Here is a 23,758-nt window from a genome sequence, read left to right on the forward strand (position 1 = left end):
CTGGTTAGGCCCCATTTGGAGTAGTGTCCAGTTTTGGGCCCCACACCTCAGGAGGGACATACTGGCACTGGAGCGTGTCTAGCGGAGATTCACACGGATGATCCCTGGAATGGTAGGTCTAATATACGAGGAACGGCTGAGGATCCTGGGATTGTACTCATTGGAGCTTAGAAGGTTAAGGGGAGATCTAATAGAAACTTACAAGCTAATACAAGCTTGAAAGGGGTGGACGCTAAGAAATTGTTTCCGTTAGGCGAGGAGACTAGGACTCGTGGGCACAGCTTTAGAATTAGAGGGGGTCAATTCAGAAAAGAAATGCGGAGACATTTCTTCAGTCAGAGAGTGGTGGGCCTGTGGAATTCATTGCCGCGGAGTGCAGTGGACGCCGGGACGCTAAATGTCTTCAAAGCAGAGATTGATAAATTCTTGAGTCACAAGGAATTAAGGGCTACGGGGAGAATGCAGGTAGGTGGAGTTGAAATGCCCATCAGCCATGATTAAATGGCGGAGTGGATTCGATGGGCCGAATGGCCTTACTTCCACTCCTATGTCTTATGGTCTTAAGCTTTGCAGAGGGACATTGTTTACGTGAGTAGGCAAAGGTCCAGCAGATGGAGTACAATGTTAATAAATGTGAAGTCATCCATTTTGGTATAAATAACAGTCAAAAGGACTATTATTTGAATGGTAAGAAATTGCAGCATACTGCTAAGTAAAGGGACCAGGGTGTCCTTGTGTATGAATCAGAGAACATTGGTCTGCAGGTGCAACAGATAATTAAGGCAAATTGAATTTTGTCCTTCATTGCAATAAGGGTTTGAGTTTAAATGCAGGGAGATTATGTTACAGCTGTATAGGGTGCTGGTGAGGCCACACCGGGAGTACTGCATACAGTTTTGGTCTCCTTACTTAAGAAAGGATGTACTGGCACTGCAGGATTTGCAGAGGAGGTTCACTAGGTTGTTTCCAGAGTTGAGGGGGTTGGCTTATGAGGAGAGACCGAGTAGACTGGGATTATATTCATTGGAATTTAGAAGAATGATGGGGGGATCTTATAGAAACATATAAAATTATGAAGGAGATAAAATAGAAGTAGAGAGGATGTTTCCACTGGCGGGTAAAACTAGGACAAGCGGGCATAGCCTTAAAATTAGGGGGAGCAGCTTTAGGACCAAATTGACAAGAAACTTCTTCACCAAGAGGATTCTAATCTGTGGAATTCGTGCCCAGTAGTTGAGGCTTCATTCAATGTTTTTAAAGCTAAGATAAATAATTTTTTGAACAGTAAAGGAATTAAGGGTTATAGTAAGAGGGCAGGCAACTGGAGCTGAGGCCATAAAAAGTTCAACCACAATCTTACTGAATGGCAGAGGGAGCTGAAAGAGTCAGATGGCCTACTCCTGCTCTTATTCCTTATCTACTAACTGGATAATGACTGGAAGAGAAATCTAATAGCATCTTTGAAGAGATTTGATTTTTGTACATCTTTAAATTTTAACCTATATAGCCAACAAAAGACCAGTGGTAACATCTTTTGATACCTTCTTGATCATCTGAACCTTTACTGTCCTTAGCTGATCTTGAAGCAACTTTGTTTCCATCAAAATAAAGAGGAAAATTAGGATCGAAGAAACTTGTCGTGTCACACTTCTTCTTTTGGCGCTCTTTTCTCAACTGACGTTTCTCCCGATTACTGATTTTCATAACCCAGTCGCCTAGAATATAATAAAAATGTAACTTGTATAACACTCTAAAATATTGAAACAGCTCAATAATTCACATAGTGAATATTGATATGCAGTGAATCTTGTCATGCAGGCAAAATTAAGCTTGCATTACAGACATAAACACCATTTGGATATAACAGATTTGTTCCATGCAAGATCGCCATAACAGTAGAATAGGAATCTGATCCAATAATAGGTACCTCTGGTGATAATTCTACTTAACAGTTCAACACTTTTGGAACTACTGCTGCAAACAGTAGATCACACCATCGAAGTGAACATGCTCAATTTAAGCTGTTGTTATAATCACGGCCAGTGATTAAAAAGATAGAAAATCCAAATCAACTGGAAGTTGGTCACTATTACAGTAAGCATTAACTGTGTTTTCTTTTTGTTGGCTTTTCTATTCTATTTTAGCTTTCTCAGTTACCACATTTTAGACTACCATTCTGGTCAGACCTATTTCTCTGTAATGTTGAGACCATATTAACTAACAATGATAATTTGGTTCCCAGTAGCATCTATTTGGAAAAATGCAAATTATTTTATACAATGAAATTATTTTCTGCCTTCAGAGGGTCTTTCTCCCTTCTACAAAAAGCAATACTGCAGATATTATCAAAAAAATACACCAGGTAGATTGTAAATAATAGTATATAGCAAATAATTTTGATTATAATTTATATACACTTGAACTGCAAAAGAAATATTAACACTTATAATCTTATCACGCAAAGACTACTGATTTAATATCTTTTATTCAAACATTGGTCCTTTTCTTTAACATTTTACCACTGTAGAAGTTACATTGAGTTTAGAATCTTCAAAGTTTAGGGCCAAAGCAATCATCTGATTTTAACTCAAAAAACAACTGAATTTTACCAGCCTTTTGGGACAGGATGGTAGCTGGGAAGATGGTACAATGGCACAACTTTCATTTTGCCAGTGGCAAGAAAGGTGGCAGATGGTGCATATAGCTGGCTCCCACTGAGCCACATAAATGACCAACTAAGCGCCTATTTTCACTTCTGCTCGCTGTTGACCCGTGGTTGTGGGAGCTTTCCATTGTCTAGAGACACCCCCCATCCCCTTAAACCTCAATGAACTCCCAATGGGAACCATAGGATGCCCACCTTTTGCAACATTCTCTGGCCTATGGAGGAGTTCCCCCACCCCAGCAATAATGGCTATATGTGACGATGATGTAGCCCACCCATGGTGACACTCAACTCCCAATCAGCCCAGATCCCTAAACCTCACTTATGAGGACACATGGTCATCAATTAGCCCTCAACTTGAAGGTACAGTTCCAGCAATGAGTTGTCTCTGATTAGACTGGCAGCATTTGGGGGTAGCAAGTCCAACAGAATGTAGTCACAGGTTTCACTGCTCAATAAAGTGAGGTCACTCCTAGTTGCAACCCTGATGGCAAGAATATAATACCATACAAAATAGAAACAGGAGTAAGTTGTTTTGCCACTTGAGCCTGTTCCACCACTCAGTAGCACCACTTTCCTGCCCTTTCCCCATAGTCCTTAGTTCCTCTATTGATCAAGAATCTATCTAACTCAGTCTTAAAAAAAAAGGACTCTGCCCCAAAGTAGGAGTTCCAAAGGCTCACATCTCAGAAGAAATTCTTCTTCAACTCAGTCTTAAATTGGTGCCCCTTTATTCTGAGAATATGTCTCTGGTTCGAGACTCTCTCTTGAGGGGAAAAGTCTTCTTAGAATTTACCCAGTGAAGCCCCTTAAGAATCCTATACATTTTAATGATATCACTTCTTATTATTCTAAATTCTCGGGTAAAGTCACAACTTGTTTAACCTTTGCTCATAAGACAATCTCTTTATACTTGGGATCATCTTAGCAAACCTTCTCTAAACTGCCTCCAACAAAATAATATCTTTTCTTAATATGGACTCCTGCTGCCTCAGTAAAATTCCATCGAATACCTTTAAGTACCTTGAAACAGTTTCCTCGATTGCTTGGATTCAAATAATCCAACCAATCATACAGCATTATGCATGTTTCTATTATAAAGCTCAATGGTGCAGACAAAATCTCAAGAATTGCATTGATTCAGACTTTAGTCTGAGCTTCAAACAGCACTTCTCAGCTTTTGGATAGTTTCTCCTTACATTGCAATGGAAATCGAAACATCAGCCTGCATCATAGTTGTGTCTAGGTGTGAAAATGAGGTGGCCCACAATTACAAAGCTGGAAAAAAAATGGGTTATAAACTCAGCCAAAGCCTAGTACCAAATTCATCCACATTATTTGAGAGTTCCGTCAAGTTTACTGGCAGACTTGTTAGTGCACCATATTTCTGTGTGCGAACACATCAGCCTGTTTTTGAATGCCTTTCCTCCAACATCCTCAGCTGAACTGTTTACAGCAGAAATGGCATGCAATTGTGCACTCTGGAGAACTGGCACCTGTGCTGCCCCTTCCCTCTGCCATGGGGTATAGCTCATTTTTGTCATGTGTGTCACAAAGTGCAGATTCAACTGTACTAAGCTATGCTAAAGTACATCTAATATCTGGTGTGACAGCTGCAAATGTGAAAGTGATACGGGCTGCACAGTATGGTCACTCCCAGGTTTGTGCAGGCACCCCGTGGCCTCATGGTGGCAGGGATCCAGATTTGATTCCAGCCTCAGGTGTTTTTCTGCATCCTCCAGGTACTCTCTCAGTTGAAAGATGTTCAGATTAGGTAAGCTGGCCGTGCTAAAAATTGCCCCGCAGTGTCCAGAGATGTGCAGATTTGGAGTGTTAGCCATGGAAAAAACCCCATTTGAGGTTACAGGGATGGGTTTGGAGCGTGGGTCTAGGTGGGGTGCTCTTCCGAGGTTCGGTGCAAACCCGGTGGCCATATGGCCTCCTTCTGCACTACAGGGATTCTATGATTCTTCATTATCACTGCTTTCTTTCTTTTCCACACCCTGGTTCCTTCAACACAATGCAGGTGGCAGTCCCTGGGTGTCTGAAAAGAGAAAAGGGACAATCTCACAGCAATGGTGAGGGAAGGTGAGGAAACCAAGAGGTGCATGCTTAGAATGGGTGCAAAGAATAGCTTGTGGTATCAGCAGAAAGTTGAATGTTCAAAGGAAAATGAGACTTTAGCATATCATCACTACATACTTTTAGACATGGACTCAGTCAGGTCACAACCTCAGTGCTGGCCATCACTGCAGTGGCCTGGACTAGCTCCTCCACTGCAAGAGGGTATGTAGCCATGCTTGTACCCTGACAACTACGGGCTGCTGTTTGTGGCAATTTGCCATCCTGTCCTTTAAGAGTGAGGTATGCCAATGAGCTCAGGTATTCTGGATGATTTTTTAGTCATTCATGGGATAAGGGCATCATTGGCATTTAATGACCACCGCAAAATGGCTCTTCAACTACATAGCTTGACAGGGCTATTTCAGACGACAGTTAAGAGTCAAACACACTGCTGTGCTTCTGGAGTTACAGTGTAGTCCAAGAATGATGTACTTCATTCCCTATAGGACATCAGATCACTGACCTCTGGCTACAATGGCTGTCTGTGTCTCCCTGCCTTTGCAGTATCTGATTGAAAGGTTTCTCAGTTTCAGGTAGATGGAGTACATCTCCCCTCCACTTTATCTCTAAAGCCTCAACTACTGTGACAGAAAAGCTCGAAGCAAGCCCCCTTCGTGTTTCTTTCCATGATCAAACTCATTCCTCGAATGATTTCCAGCAACTGTGACGGTCAAAGTGATCTAGTGGTGCTGCAAATACCTCCCCCATGTCTCTGGTTATTGCCAAAAGGTTTTTCCAGGTCTTTGATAACAGAGGCTAATCTCATAATATGTGTGAGAGCATCTGCTTACTTTGTTTTCTTTTTTAAGAGTCTGAGCTAATTTTAAATAATCTCTACACAGCTTGTGTTGGGCATCATGTGCCACGGAAATCATCAAGACAGCTCCCTCAAACTTAAAACAGTGCCCTCTGGTCTCTTCCTTAAGTTCACAATTTAGTACTTCTTGCATCGACTGCCTCACAAAGCAAAGGAAAAGGAAATCTATCCATGTCACCAAAGATGTTCCTCCCTTAACTGGAACTTTACAATTTCAAGATCACTCTTACTTGTGGTATTCAAACTCACCAGCTTCTTCCACATTTTTTTCTTTGTTTCCTGAAACACTTTGTTCCTTTGATTTCTCATCTAAGCGCTGTTTTTTCTTCTTGACCTGTCAAAGAACAGAAATACTGTTTCAGCAGCCAGTAATCTGCAGAATGCTTGATGATAAGAGTTAGAGCACGAGGGAGCACGAGGGAGAACTCAAGGGAGAGAGCAAACGATTTCACCAGCCCATTTACAGGCTAGGAGGCAGGAGCATTGGCAAAACTACACGGGCGGCACGGTAGCTCAGTGGTTAGCACTGCTGCCTCACAATGTCTGGGACCGTGGTTCGATTCCAGCCTCAGGCGACTACCTGTGTGAAGTTTGCACATTCTCCCAGTGTCTGCATGGGTTTCCTCCGGGTGCTCCAGTTTTCTCCCACAGTCCAAAGGTTGTGCAGGTTAGGTGAATTGGCCATGTTAAATTGCCCATAATGTTAGGTGCATTAGTCAGGGGTAAATATAGGGTAGGGGAATGGGTCTAGGTGGGTTACTCTTCAGATGGTCGGTGTGGACTTGTTGGGCCAAATGATCTGTTTCCATACTGTAGGGAATCTAATCTACTGCTAAAGGCTCTAGGAGGAAAAGGCCACATGGCCGGTCAGTGGCCAACAATTAATCGACTGATTAATAGCCACTTTATGTGAATGCCAGCATTTCTTCGATACTGAGATGAACCTTCCCGCTGTGTGAGGAGACTACCAAATATATCAAGGTGGCATTCTAGTGGACTGCAGGGAGGGGTAATTCTGGTATGGTCACTCCGGTGTTTATGTAGGCACCCCATAGCATCACCCTACTGGAGATTCAGCCCCATTGATCGGGAAGTGGGGACTGCCTGCCAGGCTGCAGCACACAAATAAAACTCACTTGTCCTGTTGAAGCCACCTCAAAATGGAAACAACATTGTCTTCTCTTTGCAACTTCAGCTGTGACCACCTCTATTCAATGAGACTGCCAAGTCTGCGAGTTACTAATCCTCTGATAGAACCAGTGATTTGTAGGGGCAGGCTGCACAGAAGGCCCAGAGACAGCCTCTTAAATCGGCCATATCAGTAAAATCCCCTCAGAGTCTCGTCATTCACCCACACGAGCTCTAGAGCCATTTTTGGTATTGACAACGAGACCTCTGATAAAATTCCACACAGAATTTTCAGACACAAACATGTGCATGCACACATTTTCAAAAAAGGCTGCTGAATTAAACTTGGTGGTGCTTGTTATTTTCAAATGAAAATCAAATAGTAATGAGGGCAGATGGGCTGCAAATTACTGTGACATATTCCTAATAGATTGTCTCTGTGCTCTTTATGTATGGAATTTGGCTTAAGTACAGACCCCCAAATATCAAAGTTAAAAGTAGATTAATGCTAATTTCCTTTGTCAAGCTATCAAAATGCAGATGCTGTAAATTATCATAGCTGTCTTCCTGGAGCTACTCTGCAAGTTTTCACAATGAAATTTCTGTAACTGTGACATTCCATCCTTCAATTTACACCCACTTTCAACACTGCTGCATATCTAATAATACGTATTTAAAATGATTAAAATATTGAACTTAAAAACAGCAATTGAAAACTTGGCAATGAAGTGGAATAGATTCTCAGCTGAAGCAACTAACATGTTGAATAACTCATTCAAACAACAGCTGCAAGACTACCTGCTGCTTTAGGAGTTAAGAATGAATATTGCCATGCAATAGCTGAGAGATGGCTTGCATCTGGTCAAAAAATGTAAGATTGAGTAGACATTCTACAGTCTTGCTAGAAAGCTACAAGATATTTGCAGAATGATTCCTCAGAAAAATGTATTGGTATGAAGGAACAGATTATATATCGCCTGTCAGGAGAATGGGCTTGACTCAGAGACAGAGCTGAAAATGTGTTGCTGGAAAAGCGCAGCAGGTCAGGCAGCATCCAAGGAGCAGGGGAATCGACGTTTCGGGCATGAGCCCTTCTTCAGGAATGACGAAAGTGTGCCATGCAGGCTCACTTGGCACACTTTCCTCATTCCTGAAGAAGGGCTCATGCCCAAAACGTCGATTCTCCTGGTCCTTGGATGCTGCCTGACCTGCGGCGCTTTTCCAGCAACACATTTTCAGCTCTGATCTCCAGCATCTGCAGTCCTCACTTTCTCCTTGACTCAGAGACAGTCTGGATCTCAATTTTCCCCTTGACCTTGAGACAAGCACAGTAAAATTGTTCAGTTCACTGACTGATAAAAAACAAACTTGTCAAGCAAATTTATTCAATGCTCTGAAATCCTACACTTGTAATTGAGCAGGTCGCAATGATATGTGACAGCTTAAAAAGCCTAACAGTGAAAGAGCTAGTCAGCAACAATTACTCAAAATCAATCTAATACTTATAACATGTTTTCAACCTGGTCATTTCATGATTATGGGTTTTCAGATCAGACGTTTTTAAAAAATGTTCTTCAAGAGGAAATCAAACAATAAACACAGAAGAACTAGGAACATGGACAATGCACTGACCAGATTTTCCAAACAAAAATAAATGTAAGTTCTGGTAGGTTTTATAAATTCTTTAAGAACTGACTCCCACCATCAAGGTTACTGTCCTGCTCCCTCAGCCCTCACCTGTCTCACATTCACAACGTCAATTAAATAAATCTTAAATCAGCTCAGTCTCTCCTTGTCTAGTCAATACATATGTTTTTCATTGTATCCCTGAAAGCAGGAACACAACCATGTTGTACATCTCTATGATTCTATGACAAGAAACGGATCATTTGGACCATTTGGGTTTCTTTCTCCACAAGCTGTGTACCTAGTCCTATGTCTTTGACTGTTCCCTGTGCTTGTTAATATTCCTCTTTCTCAGGCAACAATTTGTTTCATAACTAACCTCTGTGTACACTTGCCAAAGCAAATGTAATAAAATTTTAATGAAGCTGCAGTAATGTCCCAGTATATATCTAACAGAAAAGTTTAGCCTCAACTAGCACTGGAAGCTCATCTCCAAATGTTCAGGTTATTGGAAGGTGTTGTCTATCATTTACCTGATCTATAAGAAGCAACTACATTAGTAAGAAAATAAGTGCTAATATTGACAATTTTGAAGAGTTTGTGCAAGTGGTGCTTTAACTGAAGGAGTAGCTTACAAATGAAGCCACAGAGAACACTGAGTACAATAAAACTCTTTCAAGTCACCAGCGTTCAATAAAAGAAGATTTGCTTCCAGTATAATCTTGAGACAAAATACAGATAAGGCTTGCTATCTCATGGAAAGTTACTAGGACACAGTTAGTCTCACTGAGACTGGTATATTTGTTGATCTTGTCTGCCTTACTAACACTCGGCCAGTTGCTTACTGATCTGGATGGAATGAACTAAATCGATAGGTTTAAATCATCAACTTCATAATTGTATTTACTAAGACACTGCAACATGCAATTCTGAGACAGAAGTTGAAATACAAACACCCTAAAAATTTGAACAATTTCCCTGACAACCTAAAGAATTGCAAAAGATTCATGCAGCTGTTCTGCTTATGCCCTGCAAACTCATAATAATGTAGGTTCACCCAAACAGCTGATGTCCTACTTGAACGCATTTTAATGCTGGCAGAACCAAGCTTCTAAGAGAAGAAAGGGAACATCATATGATTTTAATCTTCATATAAAGAATAAAAACCACGGTTTCATTGTGTCTTTACACTCATCATTTTGTGGTTGATGTAGCAATCGAAAACTAAAATCAAAGCAATGGACCTGCTTTTTCTGCACACTCTAGATATGAATCTACCTCAAATGCTTATCCATTCTTCCCTTAAAAGATACATATGAAACAGGAGTAAGAGCAGGCCAGTTGACCTCTGGGGTTTGCTCTACCATACAGCGAGATTATGGTTGATCTTCTACTTCAACTCTATGTTCCCAAATTATCTTCATGCTCCTTAATTTCCTTAGCATTCTAAAATGACGTGACCTCTGTCTTGAATAAACACAATAACTAAGCATGGACAGCTCTCTGAAGGTGGGAAAAACCAAAGATTCAGTGAGCGAAGAAAGTTCTTGTCATCTCAGCTCTAGCCAGCCGACCCTCTATATGAGAATGCAAACTCCTAATATCTACACCCCCCAGCATGGTAAAAAAACTTCTTAGCATTTATTCTGTGAAACTCCTTAAGGATTTTCTGTATCAATGAAATCACCTCTCATTCTTCATAACTGTAAGGAATGTAGGCCTACTGGACTTAATCTCTTCTCAATGACAATTCAATAGTGATTGTTGTTTCAATTATACTTCATAGTAAAGTATTTATGCACTAACAGCATACTGCATGAAGAAATTTATAACATCTCATTTGAGATTTTAAAACTTATAACTCCTTTGTCACTGATTTACAATTACATATTCTCTTTCTTTTTCACAGCATTGAAACTTTCATTCAACCTTGGAATTGGCACCAGTGTACCTTAAGAGCTTTCTTCTCTGTAGCTTGTGACTCTTTTGTTTCTTCTGCAACAATTAGCTCTATGTCATTTGAAAGGGGAGGATGTCCATTCAGTGGTACCTTGAAAGAAATGCAGAAGAAGAGTAGAAGATTGATTCATTTTCCAACAAAAACATTAAGTACAGTATATGGCAAAATAAAAGTCTGCCTTTGGAAATACAGACAATTCTCTTACTTTAATTATTAAAAGCAGAATCTCATTCTGGAAAGACAGAGTCAGAGAAATATACAGCACCAAAACAGACCCTCCAGTCCAACTCAACCATGCCGACCAGGTATCTTAAATAAATCCAGACCCATTTTCCAGCATTTGGCTCCTATCCCTCTAAACTTTTCGTATTCATATACCCATTCAGATGCCTTGGATCATTTTTTAAAAAATGAAGTAATGTATTTTAAAAGCAAATTAATCAGAAACAACTTTGCTGTTTGAAATCAGAAATACTGCTCACTAATAAATGAATTACTGACCACAGAAAAACTAACCAACTCTTGCAATATCAGAGGACATTCCCCATTAGGTCCAAAATCTTACATAATTGCAAACGTCACATAGTACGGAAACAAGTCACTTCGCTCACTCAGTCCACCAGCAAAGGTTTACATTCCACTCACACACCTTCCAATCTTTCTCCTCTAATTCTACCAATGTAATCCTCTACTCCTCTCTTCTGCTTCACATGCTTACCCAACTGCCCTTTAAAAACTTCTATTCTTTTCACTCAACTGCATGCTGTAATGATTTCACATTCGCCCACTAAGTTTCTATTAAATCCCTGATAGGACTTACCAATAAACTGCAATTTTACTCTTCCTCACAAGTTGAGACTTTCTGTATTCTGTATACTCCATGAAAACTTAATTTTACTGAGCTTTTATTACTGAATTAGTTTTTAATTTTAATTAATTTATTGGAGTACCAGCAATACGGCTTCCAAACCAAAAATCAGATTTGGATGCACCAACTGCAAAATACTTAAGATGTACTTCGTAGTACAAACATAAACATTAAAAAATGTTAAAAATGGACATATTTCAAAAGCCAATCTGATACTGAGACAGCTATTTTAGATGCAGTCCATTTGAATTGATCCATTTGAAAGTGGCATTGGTTTCTATCTTAGAATAGCTCAGAAAACTTAAGATTCGAGCACCATTTATATTAGAATACGAACAAAAATGGATCAAAACAGAGTATGCCTATGTGGTTTGATTATCTTGAAGCTGTTGTAAACCATGATGTGATTGTAAGCTTAAGGTCAATGAGATTTCTTTTTATACCTATACAGATAGCTGTTCTTTCAGTCAATACACTAATAAAATATTTCTATGCCAAGCTGCAAAAAAACAGATTTATTAAAAGAGATTACTGAAATTTCTTGTTTGAATTATTTTCTATTTAATTCTTCTACAAATACATTTCCTGGAGATACATTAAAAAGTGCTCTTTTGAAAAACTAGGTAAAGGAAATTACGTTTTATTAATGAGTATAACAAAATTGTGTTTTACGATGTTTTATTGGGGGCATGTAGGAATGCAGAGTTGAAGTTTACATCTGATCAACCATAATATTGAATGGCAGAGGTGGGTCGAAGGACTGAGTAGTCTGGTCTTGTTCCTCATTCTTTAATCATTATTAGAATGTAATGATGACAAAGCTTTTCCTACCCTCTGCAGATGACATGTTTGTTCAAACAACAAAACAGAACACTTAATAAGAAGAGGTTTAATGATGTGGCTTAAAGGACAAAGATAAATGACACCAAAACTTAAAAGGATCAAAAGATTGTGAGGTCAGCTGTGCCAGACTGCATAGACTGTGAATGTTATTTTTAATCACAAAATAGTGCCAACGGAGCATAACTGTGGAATACGCAAATTGCCCACGATTATTGCTGACTTCCACACAGTGAAACTTCAAACAAAAACAGACATTGCTGGTGAAACTAAGCTGCTTTGGTATCCATGGAGAGAAAGCAGTCACCCAATTCCAGATGGTGACTCTGCTTTCTTCCCACAGATACTACCAGACCTGCTGAGTTTCTCCAGCAATTTGTTTTTATTTCAGATTTCCAGCATCCCCAGTTCTTCGTTGTATCATAGTGAAACCTCAACCAGTGTTCTACTGCAAATTTATATCTGTGAGAATTTTCAATAAAATCAGATGACACTTTTTTTAAAAATTGTGTGAGCAATGCCATGTAGAAAAGAACTGATATTCATTGCTGTGTAGAATTTTACTTTTCAAATAATACTAATGAAATTTATTTTTCCTATGTATGACCTGGTACAATGGGATATAAATAACTCAAGCTCTCGCTGTATTCAAAATTGCAATCTGACTCACCAACACAGATAACATGTATAACATTGCTGTATCAAGACCAACTATAAAAAGGAATACTTTTCCTGCTTCAGGCCAATTTGATTTCAAAGACCATGAAGCTGGTAAAAATCCAAAAGATTAGCTGCCCTGGGAGAACTGTCTACAAAGTCTTCTCAGAATAGTGATTTCTGAGATGGGAGATGGCAATCCACAATCACATACTTACTACGACAAATACAAAACAAATAGGGCTTTGAACAATTCCATCCTCCCCAACTTAATTCTCAGACTGAACTAGTTCCCAGGAAATAGAATCACAATTTACATCAAATAATTCCTTAATTAACATTAATCCTGCCATTAACGTAGACATGCAAAGAACATAAATTAATTGATGCATCCTTCACACAAATGCAGTACAATCTAAAGGTACAATGGCCTTAGAAAAGACATGTATTTATGCAAACTTTTGATAATGAATAAAAAAAGCCCTGAGAAACAGAAACACCACAAGAGTTCTGAAAAATGTACCATACCTAATGCGGAAAACTATTTTATTTGTCAGTGATAATTAAGTAGTGTACTGCTTTCCAATCTGCTTATCTGTTACTTCTTTCAAAGCTTAAAGAGCACAAATTTGTATTTTATAGTGTGATAAAAGTTGACTATACAAATGGGCCTGGATAAACAGCACATTCAATAGTTGAATAATGGGTACCAAATGCAGTAGCTTAGGATAGTTTAGCTCAGTTGGCTGTACAACTGGTTTGTAATTTAGAAGTACACCAATAGCATGGGTTCAATTCCAGTGCTGGGAGATCACCATGAAGTTCTCTGGCTTCCCAATCACACCTCTCACGTGAGATGTGGTGACCTTGGGGTAAATTCCCAACCAGCTATCTCTCTAATGAGCGCAGAATACAGTCCTCTGGGACCATGATGACTTTCACATGCTTCTAATATCTCCAAGTGGATCAAAAATCTGGCATTTAAACTGAGAGCAGTCGTTTTCTTGACTGCCACAAGTGAGCAATGCAGACTAAAACTTCACTTAGAATTTCCGGATGGAATTTCTCCAGTCACTTAAAATATTTCTAAGAAACATTAGCTAATCTGTCAGAAATTACTGCTATAGTTATACCCCCATTCTTGCCGTGCAGACAGCATGCATAGAACAAACTCTGTAAAGGGAGGAAGAAAACAGAAAAATTATCGGCCAGTCACCTCAACAGGTGTCATGCGAAAAGTGTTAGAATTGATTATTAAAGAGATTATAGTGCGCTCTTAGAAAATCTCAAGGCAATTGTCAAGAGTCAGCACAGTTTGATCAAAGGGAAACCATGTCGACCCAATTTATTGGAGTTCTTTGAAGGAGTAACATGCACTGTAGATAAAGAGGTGCCTGTAAATATAACATACTCGTTATTCCAGAAGGCATTTGATAAGGTGCCACAGCAAAAATTATTGCAGAAAATAAAAGCTCATATTATTGGAAGAGGTAGAATGCAAATATGTGCATAGATAGAACACTGGCTGGTGGGCAGAAGAGACTTAGTGTAAATGGGCCTTTACTTCATTGGCAGGCTGTGGTAACTGGAGTCCCACAAAGGTCTGTGCCGCAGCCCCAACTTTGATTTCAATCACTTAGATGAAGGGAGCAAAGGCATGGTAGCTAAATTCACAGGCAACACCAAGTATGCCATGAGGGAGACAGAAGGAAATTGCAGACACATATAGATAGGATGGAATTAACAGATGGAATATAATGTGGGAGAATGAAAAGGAAGGAAGGAAGAAAGAATGAAAATGCGAAGTATTGCTTAAATGAATAAGGATTATGGAATTCTAATGTGCAGATGGATTTGGTTGCTCTCACACTTGAGTCACATAAATTTAATATACAGGTCCAATATATAATCAAGAAGGCTAAGTGGATACTGTCCTTCATTATGACAGGAAGTGAACGTAAACGTAAGGCGGCTTCTCTTCAGTTATTCAGTGCATTGGTGAGACCACATATTTAATACTGTGTGCTGTTGTGGTTTCCTTAATACAAGCAAAGATGTAAATGTATTGGAAGAGGTTTACCAGTTTGATACTTTGAATAAGCAGGTTGGACACTTTGGACATTTTTCCACTAGAGTTTAGGCAGTTGGAAGGAGGGTTGGTGATGACTTGACTGAAGTATAAAGGATCCTGATTAGTCTTAAATAGGAAATTATGGAAAGGATGTTTCCTCTTGTGGGTCAGTCCATGATTATGGGACACTGCTTTAGAACTAGGAATCTCCTTTAAGACTGGAGATGGAGATTTTTCTTGCTCTCTCACAGTGCTGTGTAACCTTGAGACACTGCCTCAGAAGATGGTGGAGGGATCCCTGAATATTTTTAAGACAGGATAGATTCTTTCTAGATACATTAATCAGGGCTATCAGGATCAGATAGATTGAAGAATTCAAAACTCAAAAGTTCAATCATGATCTTTTTGACAGGTAGAGAGGGTTTGAGGGGGTGAATGATCTTCTGCTCCTATTTAGTTTATTCCTATGTATGTCTGGAAATTTATTTATGAATTTTAAAATAGGCATTTAAGGTGAGCAGGTAAAGATTTAAAAGAGAACGGAGGGGCAACTTTTTCATGCAGAGGGTGGTGCTGGTATGTAATGAGCTGTCAGAGGAGGTGATGGAGGCAAGTAAAATTACGACATTTAAAATGCACCTGAATGGTTACATGAATAGGAAGGGTTTAGAGGGATATGGGCCAAATGAGATTAGAATAGTTTAGGATATCTCTTTAGCGTGAATGTGTTGAACAGAAGGGTCTGTTTCCTTGTTATATAACTCTATGACTGTGATTCTTTATTATTTTTGCATGCGTTTTGATTGTGTAGCTGTCAGAGGTTCTGCTAAGAATGCAACACAGAATTAGTCTGTGTCTTATTTGTCTCTACAAAGTGCATTCTGGAAATACCCATAGATCTCATTAGTTGGCCTTTCTTATAAACATGCAATATTTCTCCTCAAAAACACCATCAGGAATGAGCAAACAGCACTAGAATTCAGAAATTAACAACGGAAATGGACACTGCAGAATACCAATTGTGAAGGTGCCAAGGAACAGAGAATTTGAACAAAAAAAGGAAATAAAATTTTGAATGTGCTTTCTGCATGTTTCATCAAACAGAGTGAACATTCACACAGTATTTAAGTGGACTCTTGAAAACAGGTTAGCAAGTTAGCAACATGCTTAAAATATTCATTCTACTTCATTCTCATATTGTTAAACGACTGCCACAGATTTAAATCTCTTGCTTACAAGTCCATCATGCAAGACTGGCTGGCGAACAATCCAGTTAGAAACAATGCTATAAGCAAAAACATCAATGAGGGCACTTAATAATTCGCCTTCATAATAATAGCTGTCAGGCCACAGCATGCACTTTTGTAGTTAATGTTCCACCACAGGAAACACTGCATCACACAACAGGCCTCCATATCATTCTGCTTTTCTTCTGCTTAAACATTATTTCTGACAGGATGTCTAAAGTTGTTGAAAAAGAGAGATCACTTAATACCCATGATATCCTCCAGCCTATAACCTTTCAAGATCCTCCTACTTTGTGGGTCCCTTGAGCACTCATGATTTAAGCCACTCACAATAGTGTTTCCAGTTGCCTAGGCAACAAGCTCTGGTAGCCTAGCCCTAAAGCTCTACACCTCTTCCCTTCTTCTGAGTTACCACTGTGACCAATATTTTGCTCATATAGCTGTTTCAAATGTTGCTTCATAGCACATCTGCAAAGCAACTTTGGGACATTTCACTACATTACATGAGCAAGTTGATAGTGTTTAAAGTTTAGCAGATTAGAGTTTAAATCTTACTCTTCAGTAAGATAATACTACAAAGTCATGGAAAACCAATTAGTTTGAAAGCAATTTTTCATAAAGACAAATTGCTGAAAAAGAGAAATTTTGTCAAAGCTTGCGCACATCAGAAAAATTTACAAGAATTCAAGGGGAAATGCAACACCTAATGCTGTTAGAGTGCTGATTAGTTGGCCTTTGGACTTCAATTGGTGGAGAGATTGCCATGGAGAATGCATCCATTAATGTTGATTGACAGTTAATTGTCAGACTTTGTTAAGATGTTGAACCAGGCAGGTTAACACTGATTACTTAACCTGGATCTCAAAAATGAATCAGCAAAAGGCTGCCATCTATTTTATTAGGTTGAAACAGACACGGTACATGTTCATTTTCTTTCTATCTGAAAAGAACAGTGCCCTGTGTATTAATATATGTAATTTCCAGTATATGCAGGTGTTTCACAAAGCAAGCCAACTGACAATCTTAAATTGGTTGCTAATGAAATATGGAAATATTTACTGGATAATTCAGTGTGTGCAAAGAAATACTAATTTATTAGTGGCTCTTCTGAATTTGGATTAGATATTGCTCTTAGATGATAGCTTTGAATGATGTACTGGATCATATATAATGATATATTTTAGTTAACGTGAATGATAGAATAGTTCATTAAATACATTTGATGTATGTAAATTAAAGAATTATACTGTTATTCAAATTGTTGTTTGATAGTACAGAACTGGAGGTTGGCTAACGTGGTGCCATTGTTTAAGGGTGGTAAGGACAAACCAGGCAACTACAGACCAATGAGCCTGACGCAGGTGGTGGGCAAGCTGTTGGAGGGAATCCTTAGGGACAGGATGTACATGTATTTGGAAAGGCAAGGGCTGATTCGGGATAGTCAACATGGCTTTGTGCATGGGAAATCATGTCTCACAAACTTGATTGAGTTTTTTAAAGTAACAAAGAGGATTGATGAATGCAGAGCGGTATATGTGATTAGATTTTTTTTAGATTACATTACATTACAGCATGGAAACATATGTGATCTATATGGACTTCAGTAAGGCATTCGACAAGGTTCCCATGGGAGATTGATTAGCAAGGTTAGATCTCACGGAATACAGGGAGAACTACCCATTTGGATACAGAACTGGCTCAAAGGTAGAAGACAGAGGGTGGTGGTGGAGGGTTGTTTTTCAGACTGGAGGCCTGTGACCAGTGGAGTGCCACAAGGATCGGTGCTGGGCCCTCTACTTTTTGTCATTTACATAAATGATTTGGATGCGAACACAAGAGGCACAGTTAATAAGTTTGCAAATGACACCAAAATTGGAGGTGCAGTGGACAATGAAGAGGGTTACCTCATTACAACAGGATCCAGATGGGTCAATGGGCTGAGAAGTGGCAGATGGAGTTTAATTCAGATAAATGCGAGGTGCTGCATTTTAGGAAAACAAATCTTAGCAGGACTTAATGGTAAGGTCCTAGGGAGTGTTGCTGAACAAAGAGACCTTGGAGTGCAGGTTCATAGCTCCTTGAAAGTGGAGTCATAGGTAGATAGGATAGTGAAGAAGGCATTTGGTATGCTTTCATTTATCGGCCAGAGTATAGACTATAGGTGTTAGGAGGTCATGTCACTGCTGTACAGGACAATGGTTAGGCCAATGTTGGAATATTACGTGCAATTCTAGTCTCCTTCCTAACGGAAAGATGTTGTGAAACTTGAAATGGTTCAGAAAGGATTTACAAGGATGTTGCCAGGGTTGGAGGATTTGAGCTATAGGGAGAGGCTTAACAGTCTGGGGCTGTTTTCCCTGGAGCGTCAGAGGCCGAGGGGTGACCTTATAGAGGTTTACAAAATTATGAGGGGCATGGATAGGGTTCAATAGCCAAAGTCTTTTCCCTGGGGTCGGGGAGTCCAGAACTAGAGGGCATAGATTTAGGGTGAGAGGTGAAAGATATAAAAGAGACCTACGGGGCAGCTTTTTCACACAGAGAGTGGTACGCGCATGGATTGAGCTACCAGAGGAAGTGGTGGAGGCTGGTACAATTGCAACATTTAAAAGGCATTTGGATGGGTATATGAATAGGAAGGGTTTGGAGGGGTATGGGTTGGGTGCTGGCAGGTGGGACTAGATTGGGTTGGGATATCTGGTTGGCATGGACGGGTTGGACCGAAGAGTCTGTTTCCATGTTGTACATCTCTATGACTTTATAACTTGAGTTGTCAGGTTATGTAACTGAATTTAATCTCTAATTCCATTGACACGCAGACGGAAAAGAAAAATAAGGCAATGTTCATTTGCTTCCATAAATGGCATGAACCATAAGTATGATGATAACATCATTCAGTAAAATATTAATATCCATATTGTTCAGTCTCTTAAATTTATCAGTTGTCATAACATGTAACAAGTTGGAATCCTGTGTGTGTGTCTGTGTGTGGGGGGTGTGGGGAAGCAGGGAGGGATTCCTAGCTTTGGGAAAGGGCCAGGAATGCTTTGGGTGAAGGCTCTGGGGCTATTCCATTTGTAAAGTCAAGAAATTTATGCAGCTGTCTCAAGTGTCTTTGGCTCCTGGATATCCTTAAGGATCAGGAAACTCAAGCCACAAGGTCCGTAGCACAAATCCTGACAAAGATATTTGTATGACTGACCTTCTGGGAGAAAGTTGGTTGACCCCCTCCGCCACACCCACACCTGAACCTTATGCATGTCTGAATCACTTACATTCAAGGATACGGTTTAATTTAATTGGGTTTGATTTTTCTTTTAAAATTTAAACATCGCACCAGGGTGTTGAAATCCCCACCACCACTTTTCAATCGTGACACAAGTACAAATTTCTGCTCGTTCTGGCTTCTGTTGGTGAAGTTGTCTAAACCAATATCTTAACCAGGGACCAACAAATTCACTAACACCTTGAGCTAATACCAGTTTTACTTAATTATTATGGTTTCTGATTCGTGTGTACCCTGTACCACCATCTCTCATTCCTAGCAGAAATGAAACCGCACCTTGAAAATGTCACCTTTAGAAGAGTTTTGTTCAGGAGATTTTTACTTAATTGACCTATGTCAATATCATTCTCTACAGCAGAGAAACCAAACAAGAGACAGGAAATGATTTTGTACCTGGTTTTCTAAGCAGATCAGGTCAGAGATCCAGGAATTAAAGGAAGTGATCTTGACCAATCCCTCATAGGGACTGTTACCAGCTAGGGCTATAAAGCAGCATTGGTACATGCCTTGAAACAGATCAGTTGAATACTTTCTGCCTTTGATATACCATGATAGAAGAAAATATTAAGAACCTATTTTCTTAATTTCTTAGCACTTAAAGGCTATATATAAAGTCGTAATTTATAAAACACACAGATTAAACTCCAGTAGAGATTAAATGTTTTCCTGAAGAAAATACTTAGAAGGTCCTTTGTTAAAGGATGAAACCACACAATAATAGACAAACATACCCTATAAATACTGGGAAACGGCAAGCTCAAACAAAGCACATGAGAAAGAAAAGGTTACTTGACACATATATAGATAAATGTGTCAAATTTTAACATTCTATTTTCTGGATTTGCAAGTTTAATGTAATTTATACCATATTGTTTTATATCATAATTAATATCTCTTAATTTTTTAAGTATTACTATCACTCAACTATAATTTAAAAATTATAGTCAGACAGCATCCAAGGAGCAAATTTGAGGAAAGACATTCTGGCTATTGAGGGAGTGCAGCGTAGGTTCACGAGGTCAATTCCTGGAATGGCAGGATTACCTTACACTGAAAGACTGAAGCGACTAGGCGTGTATATCCTTGAGTTTAGAAGACTGAGAGGGGGTCTGATTGAGACATATAAGATTATGAAAGGACTGGACACTCTGGCAGCAGGAAACATGTTTCCGCTGATGGGTGAGTGCCGAACCAGAGGACACAGCTTAAAAATACGGGGTAGACCATTTAGGACAGAGATGAGGAGAAACTTCTTCACCCAGAGAGTGGTGGCTGTGTGGAATGCTCTGCCCCAGAGGGCAGTGGAGGCCCAGTCTCTGGATTCATTTAAGAAAGAGTTGGATAGAGCTCTCAAAGATAGTGGAATCAAGGGTTATGGAGATAAGGCAGGAAGAGGATGCTGATTAGGAATGATCAGCCATGATCATGTTGAATGGCGGTGCAGGCTCGAAGGGCTGAATGGCTGAATGCACCTATTGTCTATTGAATCGTGTTTTGGACAAAAGCCCTTCATCAGGAATCAAATTTAAAAATGTCTGTCACACTGAATATAATTGGTTGAATACCAAAACGAAGTTTGCAAAATAAACAAAAGCACTTAAGTAAAAACTTTACGAATAAGTAATGAACTAAAAATAGAACATATCTGCTTTCTTCATTTTTATTATCTGAACATAAAATTTTTCTAATATGCACCCAGGAATATGAATGCAAAAAGAGCAAGACCAAATACAGTACTCAACTCTTAGATGTTTCTGGACGTTTTATGAGGAGTTGAAGAGATAATATCAGTTCTTTAGTAACAAGACAATCGGATGTTCTTATAGCAGCCTTAGCAATGAAGCCTTATCAACTCACCTTTGATCTTTCAAAGCATCTTTCAAACCTGTAATCTCAACCATCTACAAGGTCAAAAGCTACAGATACATAGAAACACCACTGCCTGAAGGTTCCCGTCCAAGGCACACACCATCCAGATTTGGAGACATAACTCTTTCTTCACTGTCACTGGATCAAGACCTTAGAACTCCCTTCTTAACAGCATTGAGAGTGTACCTGCACCACATGGATTATAGCAATTTAAAAGGACAGCTTACTCACTACCCTCCGGAGAGAAATTAGGAATGGGGAATAAATGCTAGCTCAGTCAGTAATGCCTAAATCCCGTAAATGAACTTTAAAAATGAAGATTTGTGAATCGTAGTTGAGACTGAATAGAGTAGCTTAGAATACGAACTTCTGATAACAAAAACAACAAAAATACGATTTGGTACCTGTTGTTCTAGCTTGTGGAAAAAGTGAAGAATACATTCTGTAATGAATTAAACCAAACATTTTCATTGCCTCATTTAGAGCTTGGTTAAGTTCCAGATGTAGCAATTCAATTATTGCACAGTGACAGAGATGAAGCTTCTGTGTGCTGAAGGCATTCAATTTCAAGAAGGGAAATACAAAGGTACACAAAGGAATGGTACAATACAGTGGATAGATCAGGTTATGTGACGTGTGGCGGATACAACAGTACAGGAAAAATGTTTTCATTCAATAACAACTTGTAACGTTCTGCTAAAACATCTAAAGCTGTGCCATGTACACTAAATTACAGTAGAACACAGGGAATTTTATTAGGCAGATAAATTCACTGATCTTTCGACCCAGAGCAAGATCCAGTGAGTAACAATAATGTGATACCGGTCGTCTGATTTGAGAGTGTGGGTTAAAAAAAAAAGCTTGATTTCTAGTCCACCCAGAGGCTCTCGTCCATTTTAGTGTGTTTTAAATCTCCACCCAAACTCATTAATAATGTGTTGATAAATGCCATGAGAGAAAACAGTGACAAAAATGATTTGAATAATGTTTCTAAGTTAGGAAAACAGCAAAGCAAAGCAGAAAGTGTTGGAGAAACTCAACAGGTCAGGCACAATCTGTGGAGACAGAAAGGGAACTAACGTTTCAAGTTCAATTTGACTCTTAATTGTGTGGTGTGAACATTACATGCTAATTATCAGCCCATACCTGGATATTGTTCAGATCTTTCAGTAAGAGGCAACAAACAGGATAGATAAAAGCGAACTAGTAGATGCACATTTTACCACAGTGATAGTGTCACACACATAATGGAGGATATTCACAATGTAAAAGTGGGACTGCGTCTCAGAAATACTGTGTGGGGTAGCCACTGTTACCAATATGGTCATCGATCGATGTATGTGCAGCCGGTAGACTGGTGAGGATGAGGTCAATTATGCTTCTCCTTCTTAGTCATTTCCTTCCCACCCGCCACAGACCCAGTCTTGCAGCTATCTCCTTTTGGACCCAACCATCTCGATCATTTTGGTTGGCATGGACCAGTTTGGGCCAATGGGCCTGTCTCTGTGCTGTAGGACTCTATAACTCTAGATGTAATATACTTGGATTTCTTGATAAGTTATCACACATTAGCCTACTGAAAAAGATTAAAGCTGACAGTGTTGGAGATAATATATTATTATGGTAAGAGAATTGGCTAACTAATAGAAGATACATATTTGGGATAAAGTAGTATTTTCAGGATTGCAACCTGTAACTAGTTGAGTGCCACAGGGATCAGTTCTGGGTCTACCATTATTTATAATATATAAATAGCTTGGATGAGAAACGTGAATATACTGCAGCCAAGTTTGCGGATGACATAAAAATAGGCAGGACGTCAAATGAAGATGGCAGAAAGTGTCTGCAGAGGGAAATATAAAGGAAAAAAACTTGGCAGATGGAATATAATGTGAGAAAATATCAAGTTTTTCACTTTGAAAGGAAGAATTGAGGAACTGAATATTATTTAAACAGAGAAAGACCGCTGAAAACTGCAGCACAAAGTGATTTGGTAATTCATGCGCTTAATTCACACACAATTAGCATACAAGTTCAGCAGGTGGCAAAGAAAGTAAATGGAACAAATCTGCAAAGATCTCCACGTCTGATCTTTTGACAGAAGGATGGACATTAACGAAGCAATTGAAGATGATTGGGCCTAGAACATTACTCTGCAGAGTTCCTCAGGGGTGTCCTGAGGCTGAGATGACTGACTCCAACAGCCACAATTATCTTCCTTTGTGTGAGGTATGACTTCAAACAGTGGAGACCTTTTCATCCTGATTTCTACTGACTTTAGTTTTGCTGGGACTTCTTGATGCTATGGTCAGCCAAAAGCTACAATGACCAAGTAAGGTGCCAGGTGGGAAAGTTACTCCCTGGGTCAGAGATAGACTGCCAAGGAGTAAGGTGTCATATTGGTAGGATGTTGACGATTAGGACATCAGGTAGGTAAAATATGAGGCATGTTGGGGGTAGGTGGGCAGTTGGTAGGATGCCAAAAGGTTGGAAGGGGTACGGTGTCAGATGGCCAGGTAAGGATGTAGCTTTTAGAATGGATTGAGAAAGGAGGCTGATCCAGTCCAGAGCAGGGGAGGGGAGGATTGTTTGGGGAGCGGGAT

At 39.4% G+C, this 23,758-nt stretch overlaps 1 protein-coding gene across 1 annotated transcript in view; it reads right to left on the reverse strand.

The window, feature by feature from the left end:
• The window catches only part of LOC122540659 (protein LYRIC-like), a 99,269-nt gene that overhangs the window by 64,795 nt on the left and 10,716 nt on the right, over positions 1-23,758 (reverse strand). Inside the window, exons 2-4 of the mRNA XM_043676683.1 lie at positions 10,312-10,410; positions 5,856-5,940; positions 1,542-1,715 (exon numbers count right to left, since the gene is read on the reverse strand). Of these exons, the coding sequence (XP_043532618.1) occupies positions 1,542-1,715; positions 5,856-5,940; positions 10,312-10,410 (358 nt within the window). The remainder of the gene's footprint in view (positions 1-1,541; positions 1,716-5,855; positions 5,941-10,311; positions 10,411-23,758) is intronic.

The sequence above is a fragment of the Chiloscyllium plagiosum genome, chromosome 3 (assembly GCF_004010195.1).
Source record: "Chiloscyllium plagiosum isolate BGI_BamShark_2017 chromosome 3, ASM401019v2, whole genome shotgun sequence".
Lineage (NCBI taxonomy): Eukaryota > Metazoa > Chordata > Chondrichthyes > Orectolobiformes > Hemiscylliidae > Chiloscyllium > Chiloscyllium plagiosum.